Below are 21,512 nucleotides of genomic sequence, written 5' to 3'. Positions count from 1 at the left end.
CTGAGTCCGACGGAAAGATTTCAAACATGTTTAAAATCTAGGTCCGGCGGGCTTTTGGGAAGAAGTCCGCCGGAAAAGTCCGCCGCCGCCCACACACGGGCGGATTGTCCGGCACACTCTGGTCCGCCGGACCAAGTATGCCGGAAAGTCCGACCGTGTGTACGCGGCATTGGACAGTCAAAAAACAATAAGGCTCGACCATAGACAGAGCAAATTTCTTTCCTGCAACCATGGGTTTGATTCCCCCATCAACACAGTAATGCCGCGTACACACGGTCAGAATTCCCGACAACGAATGTTTGATGGAAGCTTGTTGTTGGAAATTCTGACCGTATGTAGGTTCCATCAGACATTTTCCGTCGGAATTTCCGACAAACAAAATTTGAGATCTGAATCTTAAATTTTCCCACAACAAAATCCATTGTCGGAAATTCCGATCATGTGTACACAATTCCGACGCACAAAATTCCACGCATGCTCGGAATCAAGCAGAAGAGCCACACTGGCTATTGAACTTCATTTTTCTTGTTGTACGTCACCGCGTTCTTGACGTTCGGAATTTCCGACAACATTTGTGTGACTTTGTGTATGCAAGACAAGTTTGAGCCAACATCCGTCAGAAAAAAAACATGGATTTTGTTGTCGGAATGTGCGATTGTGTGTACGCGGCATAAGTGTTGACAGGGGAAACCGTCCCACCCAGCCATTGTGTTTTCCCAGCAGTGGGGTGGGGGAAGTGATTTGTGCTAGTGGCTATAACAGCTGCTAGCGACAATTGCATGTAAAATCCAGCAGGCTGGTTGCCCATACATGATTCGAATCTCAGTCATTTCAGCAGGAACTAGCCAAGATTCGAACGGTCTATGGCCAGCTTGATTTGTGTAAAAACTCCCCCTCCTAGAGTGAACTAATTTATGAAAACAGTATGATGTACAAATCTCCCCTCAATGCTTCTATTCCAAGGTAATAATAAATAAATATATATATATATATATATATATATATATATATATATATATATATATATAACAATTTGTGCAGAGCTTTATGATATGACAGTACAGTTACTATACAATTCTTTATAAGAGAAATCAAAGAAAATCTAAAAGTATTATGGACCATTACTCATCATACACTTCTTTCTTTCCCTAATCCACTCACAAATAGTTATGTGCTTATATTTCCTTTTTCACCTTAACTTATGCTCTCTCCAGGAAAGCTACCGCGCTTGAAAATAAAAGTCACTGCCCAGATTTCCTCAATTACATTTAAAGCCATCCTAAAACAGAGTAAAAAGCTGAAAGTATCGAAGAAGAAAAGGAAGAAGGTAATTGGCACTACTTTATATTGGTGTATACATGTGATTTAAATGTCTGGACTCTTATTTCAGTAAATATAAACTGCTAAATACAAATTCTCATCAGCAGTATATAGCAATCTTGTGACTTCTATCAGTGTCTGGTTAAAGCTTGTAGGAGGAGTTTTCATTCTACTCTGACTGTCCTATGAGGCTGCAGGACCCCTGACCCTCTGTCTGGACAGTGCTGATTGCCCCTGTGCTGATCACATGCACCCTCCTAAGAAAAAAAAACTAAGAATACATACCAAACTGAGCATGTGCAGAGTGACTCCAAATACACAGACTTATTTTACTGTTGTGGGTTTAGTAACACTTTATCTTAAATGCTTAACTGATAACTTTGTCTTGCCATAAAATGCTTGACATTGGAATAAAAAATAAAACCTATATGGTCGAGCTATAAATTCCAATTGCCCTAGGCTCCCCCTCCTGGCTCTGCTGTTTGGTAGGGATGCGGGAATGACAAAAGTGTCTCAAAAGAATTATACATTCTTTGGCTGATAACACAGGTCACCTATGTGTATATCAGCTATGTGTTTAGTTATTTGCCTAGAATCCAAAGCTACTCAGCTACCTATTCCTGTGAGACAACACCGAACAAAAGGACAGGTCCTACTGCCTTGCATTCGGTGACAAAGGTGCATAGAAAGTAATTGTATCTATATACCTATTATTTGACAACAGCACTCGTACATTAGCTTACCTAAGTACAAATGATATTTATTCATGTCTGTTCATGTTAACATGTTCTATTCATGTTTATGTTACCTGATCATGCTGTCTGGCAAATATCCAGCCTAGGCATTAGAATTTCCTGCCCTAAGCTCTGGAAGGTTCTTCACAGAGGCAGGTGAACAATCAAATCCCCAGGCTGTGCAGCTATGTACAGACACAGACAATCAATCTCAGCTCCAATGATTACAGAGCAAGCCAACAACTAAATGTGCCTAGCGTTCTATCCTAGGAGGGCGCTACATATGTTGGACTGGTGTCCATTTACAATTTGGCCACTCATAGAGCTATCACGGGTCTGCCTGTGTCCGCCAGGCACAATATGAATGGGTAGAGATGTCAAAAAACTGACATCCATCCTATTTGGCTCTGATTCAGCACGGGATCTGCATATGGATGCCCGGCTCCGAGACCCTGCTCCATGTGAAAGAGCCTTAAAATCAAACGCCACCTTCAGCCTCGCACAGTTGTACAGGCTCTTGTACTAAAATCACTTACTCTGATTTCGCTGCATGCTCACTCATTCCCTCCTGGAGGACATCTAGCATCATCTAGTCCAGGGATCCTCAAACTACGGCCCTCCAACTGTTGCAGAACTACACATCCCATGAGGCATTGTAAAACTCTGACATTCACACACATGACTAGGCATGATGGGAATTGTAGTTCCTGAACACCAGGAGGGCCGCAGTTTGAAGACCCCTGATCTAGTCTGTTCCTCCCTCAGTTTTGCTCACCTACCTTGCTTTGTATTTTAGATATCTATTTTTATTATTTTTGTTTCCATTTGAAAAATATCTACCTTATCATGTAGCACAGCTAAAGGATACAAGAACACATACTGTTGCTGAGCAATCCACGTGCTTTGGCACGCAGTCTTCTGAAACTGATGCAAAGTTACTATGAGCAGCTTTTCCAGGTCTTTGCATTTGGCTATCACTCTTCAAATAGCTTCCATGTTCAATATGCTGTTGAGGCCCTTCCTCTACATCCAATGATAAATTACATTTCACTTTCTCTAGAGAAAAACAAAATGCTTGTTTTTCCCAAAGTAGCTAATTACATAGTTCTGTGTACTCATTTTCTATTTAATCTCCTCTGTGTAAACATTAAGAACAGCTTGTACCCAATGAGAGACCTTTACTGTATTACTAAACAGCATATTGCTTGGAATGAGGGATGGACATCTGGCTGACCCCCTCTGTACTTTCAAAGTACTTTAAGGATTGGACAATATTTTTTTTCCATTATCTTTTGTGCCCAAAATTTGCAAATGCTTTAATGTACTAATAAACACAAGATGGCGAGTTGCCGATAAGAGTTTACTATCTTATTGTCAATTGATTATTATTGTGAAAAGGTGCATAAGCATGTGTGCTTGTACTGTATTGCTAAAGGTGCCGATACATTGTGCAGCTATTACGAGCAACAGCTTTATATCAGGGAAACAACAGCAAATGGCTGGAAGACTAACCCAATTGACATCTAAGCTCAGTCACACGGTGGTGTCTCTAAAGCTGGCTACACATTATACAATTTTTATACAACTTTCCTTTAGATTTACCAAAACCATATAATATGAGGTCAAACCTAAACACTTACAAATTGTATGCAATCAGGCAGGCCCTAGGTAAATCTAAAGGAAATTGAACAAAAACAATTGTATAATGTGTAGCCAGCTTTATAATTACACGGTACAATGTATACATGTAGATTGGGGGCACTTCTCAAATCAAAAGTTGACATTTTAGAGCCCATTTAAAATAATTTATCAAAATAATTGCTAATTAGTACGTTTATTCCTGAATAGATATAAATGGAATTGAGAGTTTTCTCTTTGCTGAAATTTTGCTAAAAAAAATCTGACATTTTGACAGAATTTGCCTTTTTTTAAATCTATTGGAAGGGTGAAATTAAGATGTTTTTTGGCTTTGAAAGGCACAATTCATTTTTAATTGTTCCTGAGGGCTAAACAAGCTAATTTCAAATACCCTGGACCTGTTTTTTAAGAAAACAGCTTTTTAGCTTGGAACATCACATTAAATATGATGGAACCCTAACCTTTATACAAGTGGACAATAAAATATGAAACTGTGTAAACATTTTAAATTTTTTTAATTGGGTAGTGTCTTATTTAACCGCTTGCTGAATGCCGCACAAACATTTATGTCGGCAGAATGGCATGGACAGGCAAATGGGCGTACAGGTTCGTCCCTTTAAATTTGCTGCTGTGTGGTCGCGTGCGCACCGCCCTGCCGCGAGCCCCGTGAGTGTGATTGCGGGTCCCGTGGACTCGATGTGTGCGTGGACACCCGCGATCGTCTCACAGAGAGACAGAACGGGGAAATGCTGATTTAAACAAGTATTTCTCCATTCTGCCTTGTGATACTGACACTGATCACTGCTCCCTGTGATCGGGAGCGGTGATCAGTGTCGTGTCACACATAGCCCATCCCCCTACAGTTGGAATCACTCCCTAGGACACACTTAACCCCTGCAGCGCCCCCTCCTGGTTAACCCCTTCATTGCCAGTCACATTTACACAGTAATCAATGCATTTTTAATCGCACTAATCGCTGTATAAATGTAAATGGTCCCAAAATAGCGCCAAAAGTGTCCGATCTGTCGCCATAATGTCGCAGTCACGATAAAAATGCTGATTGCCGCCATTACTAGTAAAAAAAAAAATATATTAATAAAAATGCCATAAAACTATCCCCTATTTTGTAGACACTATAACTTTTGCGCAAACCAGTCAATAAACGCTTATTGCGATTTTTTTTTAACCAAAAATATGTAGCAGAATACGTATCGGCCTAAACTGAGGAGAAAAAAGTTTTTTTATATATTTTTTAGGGATATTTATTAAAGCAAAAAGTAAAAAATAATGCGTTTTCTTCAAAATTGTCTCTCTTTTTTTGTTTATAGCGCAAAAAATAAAAACCGCAGAGGTGATCAAATACCACCAAAAGAAAGCTCTATTTGTGGGAAAAAAAGGACGTCAATTTTATTTGGGAGCCACGTCGCACGACCGCGCAGTTGTCAGTTAAAGCGATGCAGTGCCGAATCGCAAAAAGTGCTCTTGTCTTTGGCCAGCCAAATGGTCCGGGGCTTAAGTGGTTAAGAAAAGTGTTTCTTTCTTGGTGCACATCGAGTGTACATAGAAGGAAACACAATGGAAGCTGTCACTAACATGGCTGTGTTTAGAAAGCAATTTCAGAAGTGTTACATCATGTTTCACTTCCAGAACTAAAAGTCACACAGTACTTAAAGAATGACCATACACTAGTAAAATTTCATTTGAGAATTGTTCATTTCAGAACGTTCATTTGATTTTATAGTAGTTAGTGAGGTCAATTTGACAATCATTTTCATGGTAGTGATCAGAAACATTTTCTCCAACTAACAAACCTCTAATGCCCTGTACACACGATCGGAAATTCCGCCAGCAAAAGTCCGATGTGAGCTTTTGGTCGGAAATTATGACCTTGTGTACGCGGCATAACAGTGTATGTGGTTTTTGTTCAGGAAATTCCAATAATTCCACAATTCAAATGTTGGAAGCAAATTAAATTTTGTAGTACTTTCAAAACACATTGTTTAAATCTCCGATGTCATTATTGACTGTACTAATGACATTTTTTGTACCAATGTTTGCACAAAAATCTATCAGTTTATGGCCAGCTAAAGCTATTCCAGTCCTCTATAAACTGGTTAAAATGTATTTGAGCAGGTAATAGTCATCTAATCTGTGAAATTGTTAGCATATAACTTAGCATACTTATACTCACATATGGGGTGAATGGTTCGCTGACTTTTTCAATCCACATTAGATAAGTTAAATCATGTGTTTTTATTTTTTATGTTCTTTACAGAAAAACTGAGAAATCATACTCTGCTGCACTGAAAGGACACATCCATCTCTACATTTTAAAGCCATCATCACCATATTCAGAAGATGACTGTTGCACAAACTAGTGACCGGTACATTCATTTGATTGGTGCAATTGTACAAATCTCAGAAAAGCTGTGGATTTTCCATGTTCACATTCCAGTACTGCTCATTGTTCTTGACAATAAGTTATTTAAAACTACTTCCCGACCTCCGCACACCGATGTACGTTGGCAGAATGACACGGGTGCACAAAAGGGCGTACCTGTACGTCCCTTCGTAATCCCGGGCTTGCGGGCGCACAAGTTTGATGCGCGCCACAGTAGCGTGCCCACGGATCCCGTGGGCAACGAGGAGAGGCAGAACGGGGAAATGCAAGGCATTTCCCGTTCTGCTTAGTGACATGACAGGGATCTACTGCTCCCTGTCATCGGAAGCAGTGATCTCTGTCATGTCCTAGTTAGCCCATCCCCCCTACTGTTAGAGCATGCTGAGGGAACACATTTAACTCCTTGATCGCCCCCTAGTGTTTAACCCCTTCCCTGCCAGTGACATTTACACAGTAATCAGTGGCTATTTTTAGCTCTGATCGCTGTAAAAATGTCAATGGTCCCAAAAAAGTTTCTAAAGTGTCTGATCTGTCTATAATAAAAATGCCATAAATCTATCCCCTATTTTGTAGACGCTATAACTTTTGCGCAAACCAATCAATATATGCTTATTTCCAAAAATATGTAGAAGAATACATATCGGCCTAAACTGAGAAAGAAATTCATTTTTTTATATATTTTTTGGGGATATTTATTATAGCAAATAGTAAAAAATATTGCTTTTTTTTCAAAATTGTCAGTCTTTTTTTGTTTATAGCGCAAAAATAAAAACTGCAGAGGTGATCCAATACCACCAAAAGAAAGCTCTATTTGTGGGAAAAAAGGGACCTCAATTTTCTTTAGGGAACAACGTCGCACAACTGCACAATTGTCAGTTAAAGCGACACTGTGCAGGTTCGCAAAAAATATTCTGGTCATTAAGGGGGTAAATCTTCCTGGGCTGAAGTGGATAAGAGGGCAACAGGGACAATTGCCCCAGGCCCCCCTGCCAGAAGGGGCCTCAGACTTCCTTTATAAAAAAAAGGAACGTATTTTCCCTCGAGACTTCGGTAGTGTGTTCATTGAGGAAATTGTCCACTTTGCAGCCTTTCCCTAGCTCAGTCTTATCAATATTCCTATCGCACACCTTGCAGGAAACAAAGCTCATCGGTAATGGGTGCTGCAGGGATTACCAGCTGGATACTGGAAACACAAATGTCAATGTACATATTCGCCAGCACACCAGGAATCTTCAGTTATCATCCTAAGGTTTTTATTGCAGATAGGTCACATTACAAAGAGAAGTGCAATGTTTCGGAGCCACGCAGTACCCCTTTGTCAGGAAAGCTCAGGTCATGTCTCACTCCATCTCAACAATGTTAGTTAAAGATTTTGCAGATGCTAAGTGCAGGAAGAAAGACTTTTTGTAAATATTGTAGTGTGATGCATAACTGTGATGTATGACTTCCCAGTTCCAATTACCTGTGTAATGTGTATTCTTAAAGTCAATAAAATGTCTTTTTCGGGACCTAAATTTTATTTGTCACATAATTTAATTTCCTTGTTGAGGGCTATCAAACCTGAAGTGCCCTGCCCCCCCCCCCCCCCCTTAAGGTCTGAATCCAGCACTGATTCTATATGCTTTTCAGTAACAGCATTGTTAAACTTGAATATTTTGCATAATTTTCAACAAAACACAGTTGTATCCACCATAACTACACATTAGCCATCTATAGGCAAAGACAAAATCAAATGTTGATTCTGTAGAATAATTTTAGGGCTCATTTAGGAGAGTTGGACAATAAAAAGACATTTCAAAAGATTAAGCTGAATCAACTGAATTTCCCACCTTACCTAACATTTTAAAATTAAAAGTCAAAGACTTTTTAAGGTCACCTTTGAATGTAATCCAATTTAATTCTAATCTAAAATCTCTAATTTATCCATAAATGTGGGAAATCCACAAGATAAGCTAAAGGCCTCAGGGCTGTCTCTGCATAATAAATTTAAAGGCACCTTTTGTATAACACTGTCCTTAAAATGTGTCCAAAAATTGCAATCCTAAGACTGAGTCCCACTGAAATCTATTGGGGGGGGGGGGGGGATTGAATTGACAATCAGTGTTGGCCATTTTCTAGACTAATAAGCAAAGGATTGCCAGTACATGGAATGCCAAGGAGTGACGAGCCCCGCTGGATCATTTCATCTGTATTTTGTTTTACCTTTTTCTTTCATATGCAGACTACGCTATTATAAGCCATCATTATGCTGATATAGTGTGTTTGATTGTGGTACCCTCATTATTACTATTTTAGAACTAAGTTATCATCCTTCTCTGAGATACACTCTAGATTCTTGTGCGTAATGTTAACAGATTATATCTCTTTTCAGTTTCTTATTGGAAGCTTGTATGCTATCCAGAGAAAGTTCATTTTATTTTTAATTTTTAATTTCTATCTTTGTATTAAAAAATATAAACGCTTAATAAAAATAGTCAATTATAAAAAAAAAAAAAAAAAAACAAGGGCATGGACTGCTGGACACTGCCATAGTGGACATGTGCCAATAGAATTTCTTTTTTTTTTTTTTTTTTAAATATTGAACAGCAGGGCAAAAACAGCAATCCAGCTTGAGAGATGCCTTTAAGCTGAGTGTGGAGTTACAGAACAGTACAATTCTCATTAACAGTGTCAGCGACACAGTATTCTGGATTTACATATTTTGGGTGTGGAATTTATTTTTTAACTTTTACATTATTACTTGGCTTAAATGCAGCAGAGAATTGGCCAGTGGCAAATCTGTTTTATGGTAGAATTTGTGGACTTCTTCTTTTTGCAGTAAAAAATTGTCTGAAACGTACAAAAGGCAATGAGTACAGGTAGGTGTTTTTTTTAATGAATTAATAGACCACAGATGACACTGCAATACTGGCCAACAGAAAAACAATTTTAAACAGCAAGGGTAGGCCCATTTTACTGGTTGGTATATACAATTTTTCACACATTATTTAAATAAGCAACTATGGGCTAATTTACACTATATGCGCTGACAGACGTTTTACTGCATGGTAACCACAGCGACACACAGGAAACAATCGTTTCCTATGTGTCCCATTCACACTGCAACACATCCTAGTGCTGCAGCGTGATGTGCTAAACTGTAGACATCAATTTATCGCAGTGCACAGGCCCAAATCGCATAGTAATGTCGGGCAGCGCAGTGCATCTCGCTGCTCGAAATTGCGGTGAATGAAGTGTATGCTCTGTATACTTCAAATAAAACTTGTATAAAACAAAAAAAGGGAGCCATGTCATGCACCACACTGCCCCCTAAGGTGCCGGCAACACAGAGCAGGCGAAGCATAAATCGTTCCGGCTGAGCTGCGATTTCACAGATTGCCCTGTGTGAATTTGCCCTAAGCATTTTATTTATATTCTTTTTACATTGATTTTAATTCCATAAAGTATTTATCAACATTTTTCAAACTTACATATGTAGCACAAAAGAGGATGAAAGGGGTGAGTGGCGCTACCTATGTGCCAAAGAGTGATCTAACAGATCACTTTTTAGTGGCTAAACAGTTAACAAAAAACACATTGATAATGTGATAATTACAGCTCACCTACACCGGTAGGTAAGTACTAAGGTCCTCTGAGTGTGGGCACCAATCCTACATAGGATAATTTATCACCAACAGTGTAATTAGACTTTATAGATTAGTGAAACCCAAATAATATTGTGTAAAAATAATAATGAATCCTCCCCTTGTATTAATGCATATCAAGTCCAAACATGAGTTGCATGACAATAGAGTGATCCTCGGCTTATAACAGTACATATAATGTCCAAACACCAAAAAAGATATATATATTATTATATATTGGTGTAAAAAAGTGAGAATCAAGTAAAAAGATAAAACGTGAGTATACCACAAATGTGTGTACCAAGATATATGTAAACCCAAAAAAAAAACAAAAAAAACAAAAAAAATCAAAAAAATCACACCAAAAAAACAGAAAAAATCTAAAAAATCACACCAAAAGCAGAAAAATGCAATTTATCGCACCATGGTGCGATAAATTGCATTTTTCTGCTTTTGATGCGATTTTTTAGTCCCTATTAACATAAAATGTAACAAACCACAAAAAAATTAAATCCCCAGAATACCATCTCTTGAAACACAAAGCCTTTTTTTTAAATAAGTGCAGCACCCTCTAGTGTATGCTAGATGTAGTTTGTAGAATAAACAAACCATACTCTGACTCATATTGTACATTTGTGAGTCTGTAATTGGGTCAGGGTTATTAGACTTCAGGGCTGAATGACTCATCCTGGCAGCTCTCTGGTGCCTCCCCCTGGTGTCTGGAAGGTTGGAGAACCTTCTAGAATTAGAAGGCGGGGATAGGAGGAGCTGCCATGCATATTTACGAGGCCTCAGCCAATTCCCAGTAGTGGGCTGGCAGGGGACTGAGTTAACCTCATGAATAGACATGGGCATGCCACCGGGGCAGTCAGGTGGAAGATGGAGATGCAGTGTTGAGGTGGCCCTGAGGGGTACCCCCTAGTCTAGGTGGGTATAACCTGCCTTGGGCTGGGGCTTAGGTGCTGGAGGGATCCTACCAAAGACACAAGGGAGGAGGCTTTCCTGAAGGCACAGGAGCAAAGAGAGGACAGATTGAGCAGTTCAACACTGGTGGGATCAACAAAGGGGGGAGACTGCCACATGTAGCCAGTCTCCCTTGAAGACAGCGTTGGGCTTTAGTCTTCTGCCTTTCCCCTGAGAGATCTCCAGAGAGTCAGCCGGGTGGATTGATGAAGAGTCAGTCGGGCGGACTGGTGTGGAAAGGCAACTGCAGCCAGTTGGGCTTGTTTTGCCTGAACAGGTGCTGCTGGGATCAGTGGCTACAAGGGAAGCTGTTTTACTCCAATTGTGCTACTTTTAAAGGGACTTTGAGTTCCTGTCTGTAATGGGCTGCAACTTAACTGGCAAGGACCCTGTCAGTTCCCGCAGGAGTGCACCAGCAGAAGCCAGGCAGAGAAAGAAAGAGGCAAAGTGTGTGCAGGATGGAAAGCTAAAGAAGTTGAAGCTGTATATAAGAGTCCGTATATATGAAGTTGTCCCTGAAGTTGCTGAAGTCAAGTGGGCACTTTGAGCCAGAGGACTGCGCTATATATATATATATATATATATATATATATATATATATATATATATATATATATATATATATATATATATATATACACTGCATATAGTATATATAAAATGTTGCTCTGACACTGCATACTCAGGCACGCTTGTGGTAACACATATATGAGAGTTTGCCTGACAACCACTTTTAGCATCTAGAGATGATACACCATTATGATGACAATTTCTTAACCAGTGTTGACAACGCCTGCTTCAATGACCCACTCTTTTTTTCCCAAGGGTCTTGTGGCCAGTCCATTGATGTCACAGGTCCTTCCTCTTCTCCTTTGGTGGTGGTTTTGGGTGGTGCTCACTCACCCACTGAACAGCACTCGTAATGACATGTGAATTTCATGCAATGCAGTATAGCTCAAGGTCCATGACAGTCTGGGCTCTGAGGAAGAGGGAATGATGCTAGTAACAGGGTGTTAGGTGTGTAATTCTGACTTTTCACCAATAGATGCTCCCATCTGTCTTTAGTTCCTTAATTGGAATAGTTTGGAGGGGAAGTTCTTCCCTTTTGTTCTATCTAGGGGGGAAACTAGGCGCAACACCAGTGTAGTGTGCAAATGTCAAATAGTGCAATCAGATCAATAGTTGAAAATAAATTGTTAATAAAAGTAGCTACTGTCACTTAAAGTTCTTTCACTCCACTTAGACTAGTATAAATAACAAAAACAGTACGGCACTACTAAATAATTAAATGTGTAAAACCAATAAGATTCAATAGGAACCATATATAAAAATAAATGGTACTAATGAGTCCAAATAAATATGTGTTAAATACAAAGTTTATCAAAATATCAAGTGATTGACTGAAGTGGATCCAAGAGTATCAATTCACCAAAACATGGAAAAATACAAGTAAATGCTTGTGCTCGCCTTCACCAGTATCACAGACTGCTCACCTCACACGAGTCAAAATTAGCAGTGTTCCCCTCTGGGGATAATGAAGATTACTGGCGTGGTAAAGACACTTTCACTCCTTCATTTCAGACACCTGCTTCTTTGGGTTCCCAAGAACCCTGATCCTCGATGGGATAGGGATGCAAAAATAAGGCAAAATCTATTGCTTTCCGTCTAAGAATATTTATTCTTGTGTATAAAAAAAGAGGATGCACTTACAAGTGTGGCACTGTAAGCCGTGCTAGCTAAAACAGCATTCAAACAGCAAGGTATCGAGATGGCCACAATGTGATATTAGTACACAGGCTCGGCCCCCTACAACACCAGTGTCTCCTCTGCCATGAACTCTGTATGCTATCTTGCGAAAGAGAATTCTCTCAAGATTTAGCAAATATTTTTGAAACGGAGAGGATATCTATAGCCCCTGTTGCAATGATTGCAATGTGGGAAGTTTCATGTATGACCAAAGACTGGTTTGTGTTGTGAAAAGATACTGTAGGTTTACTACTAGGTATGGGTTCCTGACAAGGAGGAACAGTTTAGGAACCCTCTTAGACACCTTGGGAGGCTGTTTGGTGTGTGGGGAAAGCATTACATACACTTATTAATGGCATCCAGTGGGAAATAAGCACCCAAATTGCAATCACAGGGGTAGCCCTCTAGCTTTCACCCAGGGACCCTAGTTTTTATGTAACTTGTTGGGACAGTTATGACCCATATAAAGCAATTAGTATAATCGGAGCACTTGACACACCATGGCTTTCCACTGCTGGACTGTTGGAGATTCCACTGTCTTCCATTTAAACAGAATAAGCTTCCATGCATTAAAGTCTGTGTAGAAAAGGAAGCACTGTTGATGAAAGGAAGTCTTCAGGTTATCATCCCTTCCCAACAACAGAAACACAGGGTCAAAGGGAACCTGTAAATCTGAAATAGCATTAAGATCCACATTCGTTCCCTGCAAGAAGCTTTGGATATTAGGGCAATGTGTAAAAAAGTTCCCACTTCCGATCTACACTTAGGGCAATATTTACCAGCTGTAGAGTAGATGAGGTACAGCCGCTGAGGCCGTAAGGGGTCAGATATGTATCTCCTCTCCGCCTCTTGGGCTCTGTGGGTAAGGTGATGGTCCTGTCCCCTAGTGGCATTTTGCACCGCCTTAATTTCTGATATAAACACGCCCCGCAGGTAGCACTTAAAGGAATCCCAGCCAAGGAGGGGGTCATAAAAGTCTCCATGCACACGAAAGTAATCGGTGACACTGGTAGCGATAGTCACAGTGTTTGGAAATAACTTGAACCAAAAAGGATTGAGTTTCTAGGGGGCTTTGGGTGTGTTTGATTGGGGTCGAACGGCAAGCCATGCAACCAGGGGAGAGTGATCAGACACCGACCTAGTAGCATAGAGGAGTTTAGAGATATACTGAACACAATTAGAGGTAACCAGACATAAATCTATTCTGGATAATGACACGTATGATTTGGAGAAACAAGTGAATTGACGCTCCCCAGGATATCTACACCTCCAGAGATACAGCCAGCCTACCTCCCCAACAAACCTTTTTAACATGGTTCCTTTGGAGTGAGGGCCTAGGACAGCAGGTGGATGTTTGTCTATTGCAGGGCACATATATCCATTAAAGCCACCCAAAATTATTACTGGGACATCAGGCTTATCGAGAAGGAAGTGCACCAGTTGCCTCAGGACCATTGTTGTCAGATAAGGGTACTCACCGAGGCTGAGATGCTGAGAGCGGTAACCTCTTGCGACTAAGCGCACTCCACTCCTGGGTATGGTACAGGGGGTGAAGGGCACAAAGAGGCATGAGTCACCAGCAGGCTGGGCAGGTCTTGCGTGAAGGTCACCGGCAGGGATAGAGCTGTGCAGGACTGGAAGATGCTGAAGCTCAGGAAGGAGGATGAACAGCTGATCCAACAGCAGGCCGGGGGTTAAACACCGTTGACTAGTAAAAGTCTCTGGATAGGCAAAAACAGTCTAGTGCAAAGACTGTTAGCAGGTCTGTCAGCAGGCTGATGACTAGTACTGAAGATTGATAGTAAAAGTCCGTAGCAGGTCGAGGGTCAAACACAGGTGACTGGAAGCAAAGTCTGTGAGCAAGCCAGGGGCCGAGCACTGAAGACAATAGCAAAGTCCAAGAGCAGGCTGAGGGCCAATCACTGGAGACAGGAAGCAATATCCATAGACAGGCCGTGGGTCAAACACAGTAAGCAAGTGGAGAAGTCCTTTAGGCAAGCCAAGGGTCAGATGCAGGTAGAGATCAGAGCAGGTCAAGGTCAATCCGGGTCACAACAGGTAATCAAGAATCAGGATACAAAGCAGGAAACACACAGGGAGCTGAAAGACAAACCAGCAATCTGGTCATGGCACAGAGTGGCTTTTATAGGCCAGTGGGATGCTCATGTTGTGCGCGCTATTGCAAACGCGCGTTCGCCGTTGCGCTGAATCGCGCACACGCATTAGCCGTTTCGCTGAATTGCACACAAACATTAGCCGTTTAGCCGAATTGCGCACGCGCATTAGCCGTTTAGCTGTATTGTGCCTAGGGATGCGCCGGAGTGCCGCTCTACCACGCATGTGTGAAGGAAGGCAGCGATATTGGCAAGACTGGCACTTGCCTCTTTTCCTGACAGTGCCCCCCCCCTGACGGGCGGCCTCTGGACCCCCAATCTGGACAGTAAGCCCAGGTGTTTCTTGTGGAAGGCTTGGATTAAGCGTGGAGCATGTAAATTACTTGCAGGTTCCCAAGAATTATCCTCAGGGGGGTAGCCCTTCCATTTAATCAAGTACTGGAGCTGCTTGCCCTTCTTCCTGCAGTCAATTATAGCTTCTACCTCAGAGGAGGAGGTGGTCTTTTTCTTCCTGAAAAAGGGCTAGGAATCACCGGTTTCAGTAGGGATGCGTGAAACACAGGATGTATCCTATAGGAACTGGGTAAGGCTAATTCAAAAGCCACAGGGTTCACAATTCTTTTAATTTTGAAAGGGCTGATGAATTTCGGTCCTAATTTACGAGAAGGTTGATGGCGGATAGCCAGACTTCATCCCCTACCTTGAAGGCTGGATTTTCCTTTCTTCCCTTGTCATAGTGTCTTTTGTAACTGTTCTGGGCCTTCTGCATGGTTTCCTGAATTTTTTTGAAATTTGACTGGATGGAAGTTATGTGGTCTTGCACAGCCGGAACTGATATTTCAGGGAAGGAATTAGGAAGAAAGGAGGGATGAAACCCGAAGTTAGACCAGAAAGGCGTTTGGTTAGTAGCTGAGTGGATGGAATTATTATAAGCAAACTCCGCATAGGGCAGGAGAGTGGACCAATCATCCTGGGAGCCGGAACAGAAGCAACGAAAGCTGAAGACAGACTAACTTTAATTCCCAGAGCTTTGCAAAACTCCCTCCAAAACTTAGAGGTGAATTGAACACCTCTATCGGAGACAATATTATTGGGTACCCCGTGAAGCCTTACTACTTCCTTGATGAACATATTAGCTGTATCCAGGGCAGAGGGAGTGCCCATCATGGGGAGAAAGTGTGCCATCTTAGAGAGGCGGTCAATAATGACAAAAATGGTAGAGAACCCTTCAGAGGGTGGTAATTCAATAATAAAGTCCATAGACACTTCCTTCCATGGTCGTTCCGGGATGGGCAGAGGTTTCAGTAGACCCCAAGACTTGGCATTTGGCCCCTTGTTTCGCTGACAGGAGATACATGAGGAGACGTAATCCTTGCAGTCCCGTCTCCAACCAGGCCACCAAAAGGAACGAGAGACTAGTTCAGTGGTCTTTAGAGCTCCAAAATGACCTGCCAGTTTGTGGTGATGAAAAGTCTCCAGGATCAGAGGTCTTACCTCAAGCGGGACAAAAATTTTATTCCGGGCCCAAAGTAAGTCATCCCGTTTCTTCAAAAAAGGCACCTCTGGCTCAGTACAATGGGTAGAAGCTTGTTTAATGGCGGTTCTGAGGTCAGACTGGGTGATGAGGCAAAAATTCTGCGGGGAAAGGATGGTGCTAGGTTCTGTTATTTGAGGGGATTCTGGGAACATCCGGGAAAATTGAATCTGGAGAAGAAGAGTGCCCACCGGGCTTGTCAGGGATTTAGGCGCTTGGTTGTTCTGAGGTATTCCAAGTTCTTGTGGTCTGTGAAAATCATTATAGAATGGGACGCACCCTCCAACAGATATCTCCATTCCTCCAAGGCGAACTTGATGGCTAATAACTCACGGTCTCCAACACTGTAATTTCTTTCAGGAGGGCTTAGTTTCCGTGAAGCAAAGGCTACTGGATGAAGGAGGGACTTGGGACCCCGTCTCTGAGACAGAATAGCACCTGTAGCCGCCTCTGAAGCGTCTACTTCCAATATGAAGGGTAGTGCGGGGTCTGGATGCTGCAGGATAGGTGCAGAAGTAAACAGGGCCTTCAACTCCTCAAAAGCCTCTTGAGCTTCCTGGGAGCACCGAAAATTATTTTGTTGACGGGTCAGCTGGGTGATGGGCGAAACAATGGAAGAAATATTTTTAATAAACCTTCGATAAAAATAAGCGAAGCCAATGAACCGCTGGACACCTTTTTTATCTGCAGGGGCCGGCCATTCTTGAATTGCTTTAACCTTTTCCGGGTCCATTGCTACCCCATCGGTGGAAATAATGAATCCTAGAAATTGAACAACAGTTTTTTCAAATTCACATTTCTCTGCTTTAAGGTAAAGTCCATGTTTTCTGAGGATAGTAAGAACTTTCTTTACATGAGTCTGGTGTAGTTCAATGGTAGCAGAGAAAATAAAGATGTCGTCTAGGTACACAATTACGAAATTATCAAGGTACTCTCGAAAAATGTCATTTACCAAGTATTGAAAGGTGGCCGGGGCATTGCATAACCCAAACGGCATCACCAAGTACTCAAAATGTCCGAATCTGGAGCTGAAGGCGGTCTTCCACTCATCACCAGCATGAATCCAGATGAGGTTGTATGCACCACGTAAGTCTAATTTGGAAAAAATTTGTGCAGTTCGGAACCGCTGGAACAACTCTGGAATGAGTGGAAGCGGGTACCTGTTCTTCACTGTTATTTTATTGAGTTCCCTGTAATCAACACAGGGTCTTAGAGAACCATCCTTTTTTTCGACAAAAAAGATGCCGGCTCCAGCCGGCGAGGAGGATGGGCGGATGAAGCCCCTTTCCAGATTCTCATCGATGTAAACCCGGAGGGCTTCCAATTCAGTCTCGGATAGTGGAAATATGCGCCCATAAGGAATTTCAGAGCCAGGTAAAAGTTCAATAGGACAGTCGTAAGACCGGTGAGGTGGCAAACTGTCTGCTTTTTTCTTGTCAAAAACGTCCCTGAATTCAAGGTATACTGGAGGAACATGTTGAAGGTTGTCGGGTACCGGTTGCACAGTCAAACAGGAAGTTGGAACTGGGTTTAGACAGTGTTGAGAACAGTAATCCGAGGAAAAAGAAATCTCTTTCTTGCTCCAACTGATCTGGGGATCATGGGACTGCAGCCAGGGAAGACCCAAGATGATGGGGAACATTGGGGAGCAGATAATGTCAAAACACAAGAGTTCTTGATGTCCGGAATCTGTGGTGGTGAGGATGGGTCTAGTCTCTTGAATGACGGGTCCTGAACAAGGTAGAGACCCATCAGCCAGGTGGACCTGGAGGCTTTGCTTGTTGTTCAAGAGAGGAATGCGTAGTCTTTGTGCTAGAGATGCATCTAGGAAGCAACTGCAAGCCCCCGAATCAATGATGGCCAGAAGCCGGATTCCCTCTTCCGCCACCTGTAAGGAGACAGGAAGGATGACATGAGTTTGAGCAGTACCAGTGACATGAGAGTTCTTGGAAAACTGGGAGCGTGACTTACTGGGTCTCATGGGGCAGTTGCGTAGGAAGTGTCCTGAACCCCCACAATATAGGCACAAATTGGCTTGCCACCTCCGTTGTCTTTCATCTGGAGTGAGAGGAGATTGGACCAGTCCTAATTGCATGGGCTCACTCTCTGGAGCAGAAACAGCAGAAGGAGCTGAGAATGGAGGATAGGCTGAAGAAGGCTTGGGAAGCATCCAGGTAGGTCAGGAAGACTGAAAGCGCTCGGAGCGCCGTTCACGCATGTGCCTGTCCAGTTTGATGGCCAGTTGGATTAATTCCTCCAGAGTAGTTGGAGTCTCGACCCGAGCCAGCTCATCCTTAAGAGTCTCAGAAAGGCCCTGACGGTATTGGTACTTTAGGGCAGCTTCGTTCCATACTGTATCAGCCGACCATTTTCGGAAGTCTATCGTGTAATCTTCTACTGGTCTTTTCCCTTGGGAGAGGGTGTGTAGGATGGCTTCAGCTGTGGCGGTGCACTGGGGGTCGTCATACAATTGAGAAATAGATTCAAAGAAAGTGTCCAGTGAGTTCAGTATAGGGCTTCTTTGCTCCATAAGGTTATGAGCCCAGGCCTGCGGCTCTTTGGATAATAAGGAGATTACAAATCCTACTTTTACAACTTCTGTAGAAAAAGTTCTGGGTTGGAGGGCCAGGTACAAGGAGCAGGCGTTCTTGAAAGCTCTGAATTTCTTCCGGTTGCCAACAAATCGCTCAGGTGTAGAAACCCTGGGTTCAGGGAGGGCCGTTACCACGGTAGAGCTGGTCTGTGTCTGAGGCGAGGTGACCCCAGAAGAAGGCATAGGAGCTGCGGCAGCTGGAGCAGGCGACCCGGACAGATGCTGAAGACGACCCTCCATTTGGACATAACCCTCCTGCAATTTCTGGACGACTTGTGTGAGGGCTGCAACCTGCTGGCACAGGGCCTCAAGAGGAGAACCCGCTCTGTCGGCCTCTGACATGGCTGGTTTGTTCTGTCAGATAAGGGTACTCACCGAGGCCAAGATGCTGAGAGCGGTAACCTCTTGCGACTAAGCGCACTCCACTCCCGGAGATGGTACAGGGGGTGAAGGGCACAAAGAGGCCGAGTCACCAGCAGGCTGGGCAGGTCTTGCGTGAAGGTCACCGGCAGGGATAGAGCTGTGCAGGACTGGAAGATGCTGAAGCTCAGGAAGGAGGATTAACAGCTGATCCAACAACAGGCCGGGGGTTGACTAGTAAAAGTCTCTGGATAGGCAAAAACAGTCTAGTGCAAAGACTGTTAGCAGGTCTGTCAGCAGGCTGATGACTAGTACTGACTAGGGGCCGAGCACTGAAGACAATAGCAAAGTCCAAGAGCAGGCTGAGGGTCAATCACTAGAGACAGGAAGCAATATCTATAGACAGGCCGAGGGTCAAACACAGTAAGCAAACACAGTAAGCAAGTGGAGAAGCCGAGGGTCAGATGCAGGTAGAGATCAGAGCAGGTCAAGGTCAATCTGGGTCACAACAGGTAATCAAGAATCAGGATACAAAGCAGGAAACACACGGGGAGCTGAAAGACAAACCAGCAATCTGGTCATGGCACAGAGTGGCTTTTATAGGCCAGTGGGATGCTCATGTTGTGCGCGCTATTGCGTACGCGCGTTCGCCATTGCGCTGAATCACGCACGCGCATTAGCCGTTTCGCTGAATTGCACAAAACATTAGCCGTTTAGCCGAATTGCGCACGCGCATTAGCCGTTTAGCTGTATTGTGCCCAGGGATGCGCCGGAGTGCCGCTCTACCGCGCATGTGTGAAGGAAGGCAGCGATATTGGCGAGACTGGTACTTGCCTCTTTCCTGACAATTGTGGAGAAGGGGAGCGGCACATATATAACGGCTAACATACATTTCAAGGGGAAAATTTTACAATGGAGGAAGATATACCTGCCCTCACCATCCACCTCTCACGTGAAGGCCTCAAATGCAATCTGGCGGTGTACCAGAAGGCTCACTCCAAGCGAGTAGGAGGTGTGTTTCGAGTCACATGCATATCCCACCCAGCGATAGCGCAGACAGCCCAAGACCTCTGGGGTCATATGAATCTCTTGTAAACAAATAATGTCTGGTTGGTATTGCTTAAGAACAGAGTTCACCATGGTGCGTTTAAGTGAGTCACGGAGTCCTCTAACATTCCACGACACTACGGTTATATCCGCCATGACACATCTATAGTAAGGGATATAGAGGGATACAAGGGGTCCCTCCAGGATATGTCTCACTGAGCACCCGCGTCCAAGTACTCAATAACAAAACTCAGCTACAGAGGAGAACGAGTGTACATGTTTACCTCGTTGGCGGGTAGCAAGAGGAAAAGAACATAAAGTACCAAGGGCCGAGATAGGAGTAAAACACAACTCAGGGAGGCTCTTGGTTTGCTGAGAACATCATCGGTATCTGTGTGGAGAGTAGTGTAGCAAACAGGTTGCGTAACCATTATGGTTAAGTTAGTCAGAAGTGATACCCTTGCAAGGACACATGGTAGGAGTTACCGGCAATTGTGAACACAAATGGTAGCCATAAGTCTGTAATGCAGACGGTCAGCAGCTCAAGGCAGAGAAAAGGTAGGCTCGCAGTGGGGAAATACTGGAGGGCCCTCCCAGGCTTTCAGGTATCTGTTTGCCCCGATTATTGATTCTGCAGAAAGGATTAATTTGTGTCCAGCCAGGAAGATGGATCTGAGGCCTTCTAAAAGAAATGTGATTGCCCAAAGGCAGTAATGCGCAGCCTGGCAGGGTACAACAGTGATATAGGTCAAAATTCCGCGGTTCTTAGCGTGCTTGCATCAGCCAGCCTTTAGCACACTAAGAACCGCAGAATTTTGACCTATAGCAGGATGACTGTATCTTCTGTACACCTGTAAGTGAACTACAATTAAATTTATTTTTTTTTACTTGATGGGTTTCACTATTTCTTGCCGCTTTGGTTTTCTTTTTATGTCCATGGGCAATGCTGAATTGCTGAGGGGTGTTAATCCATGAATCCTGCCCTGACTTTGGAAATTTTCTGAATGGTGGCTATATCCTTATTGAATTACATGATCCTTTTGAGACCATGTATGGCCCTGTGGAGAGTGATGCCTACACTACCCGTGATTGATTTGAGGCTCATTATCAATCGATATCTGGTAAGCAGATTGAGACACACTTGGTTGTTGAGTGCTTTTTCTTTCCTAGCGCATTGGAATTGGCAGAAGGTTCTTCATTCATTTTTCTCTTCATCTTTACTGAATGAACTTTCTGATTTGAATTAGCGCTGCATTTTGCACTATATTTATTTTTGTTTGGTTATTAACGAACTGTGCTGGCTGCTTTTATGCACATATTATATTTTGTGTATATTTTTATACATTTGCTGTAGCACTGATACCCACCTACCTTTGATACTGTTGACCACCCGCTTCTTCTCAATAAACTACATTCCCTTGGCCTCCGAGATTCTGCTC

General features: G+C 42.9%; 1 protein-coding gene across 2 annotated transcripts in view; it reads left to right on the top strand.

The window, feature by feature from the left end:
- Positions 1-7,598, top strand: part of LOC141141411 (uncharacterized) — a 68,879-nt gene extending 61,281 nt beyond the window's left edge. For both annotated transcript variants that reach the window (XM_073629059.1, XM_073629060.1), the window contains 2 exons: positions 1,215-1,327; positions 5,968-7,598. In XM_073629059.1, the coding sequence (XP_073485160.1) occupies positions 1,215-1,327; positions 5,968-5,976 (122 nt within the window). In that variant the 3' untranslated portion in view covers positions 5,977-7,598. The remainder of the gene's footprint in view (positions 1-1,214; positions 1,328-5,967) is intronic.
- Positions 7,599-21,512: the final 13,914 nt, after the last annotated feature.

Source organism: Aquarana catesbeiana, linkage group LG04 (genome assembly GCF_042186555.1).
Source record: "Aquarana catesbeiana isolate 2022-GZ linkage group LG04, ASM4218655v1, whole genome shotgun sequence".
Classification (NCBI taxonomy): domain Eukaryota; kingdom Metazoa; phylum Chordata; class Amphibia; order Anura; family Ranidae; genus Aquarana; species Aquarana catesbeiana.
This window is presented reverse-complemented; position numbering and strand designations above follow the sequence as displayed.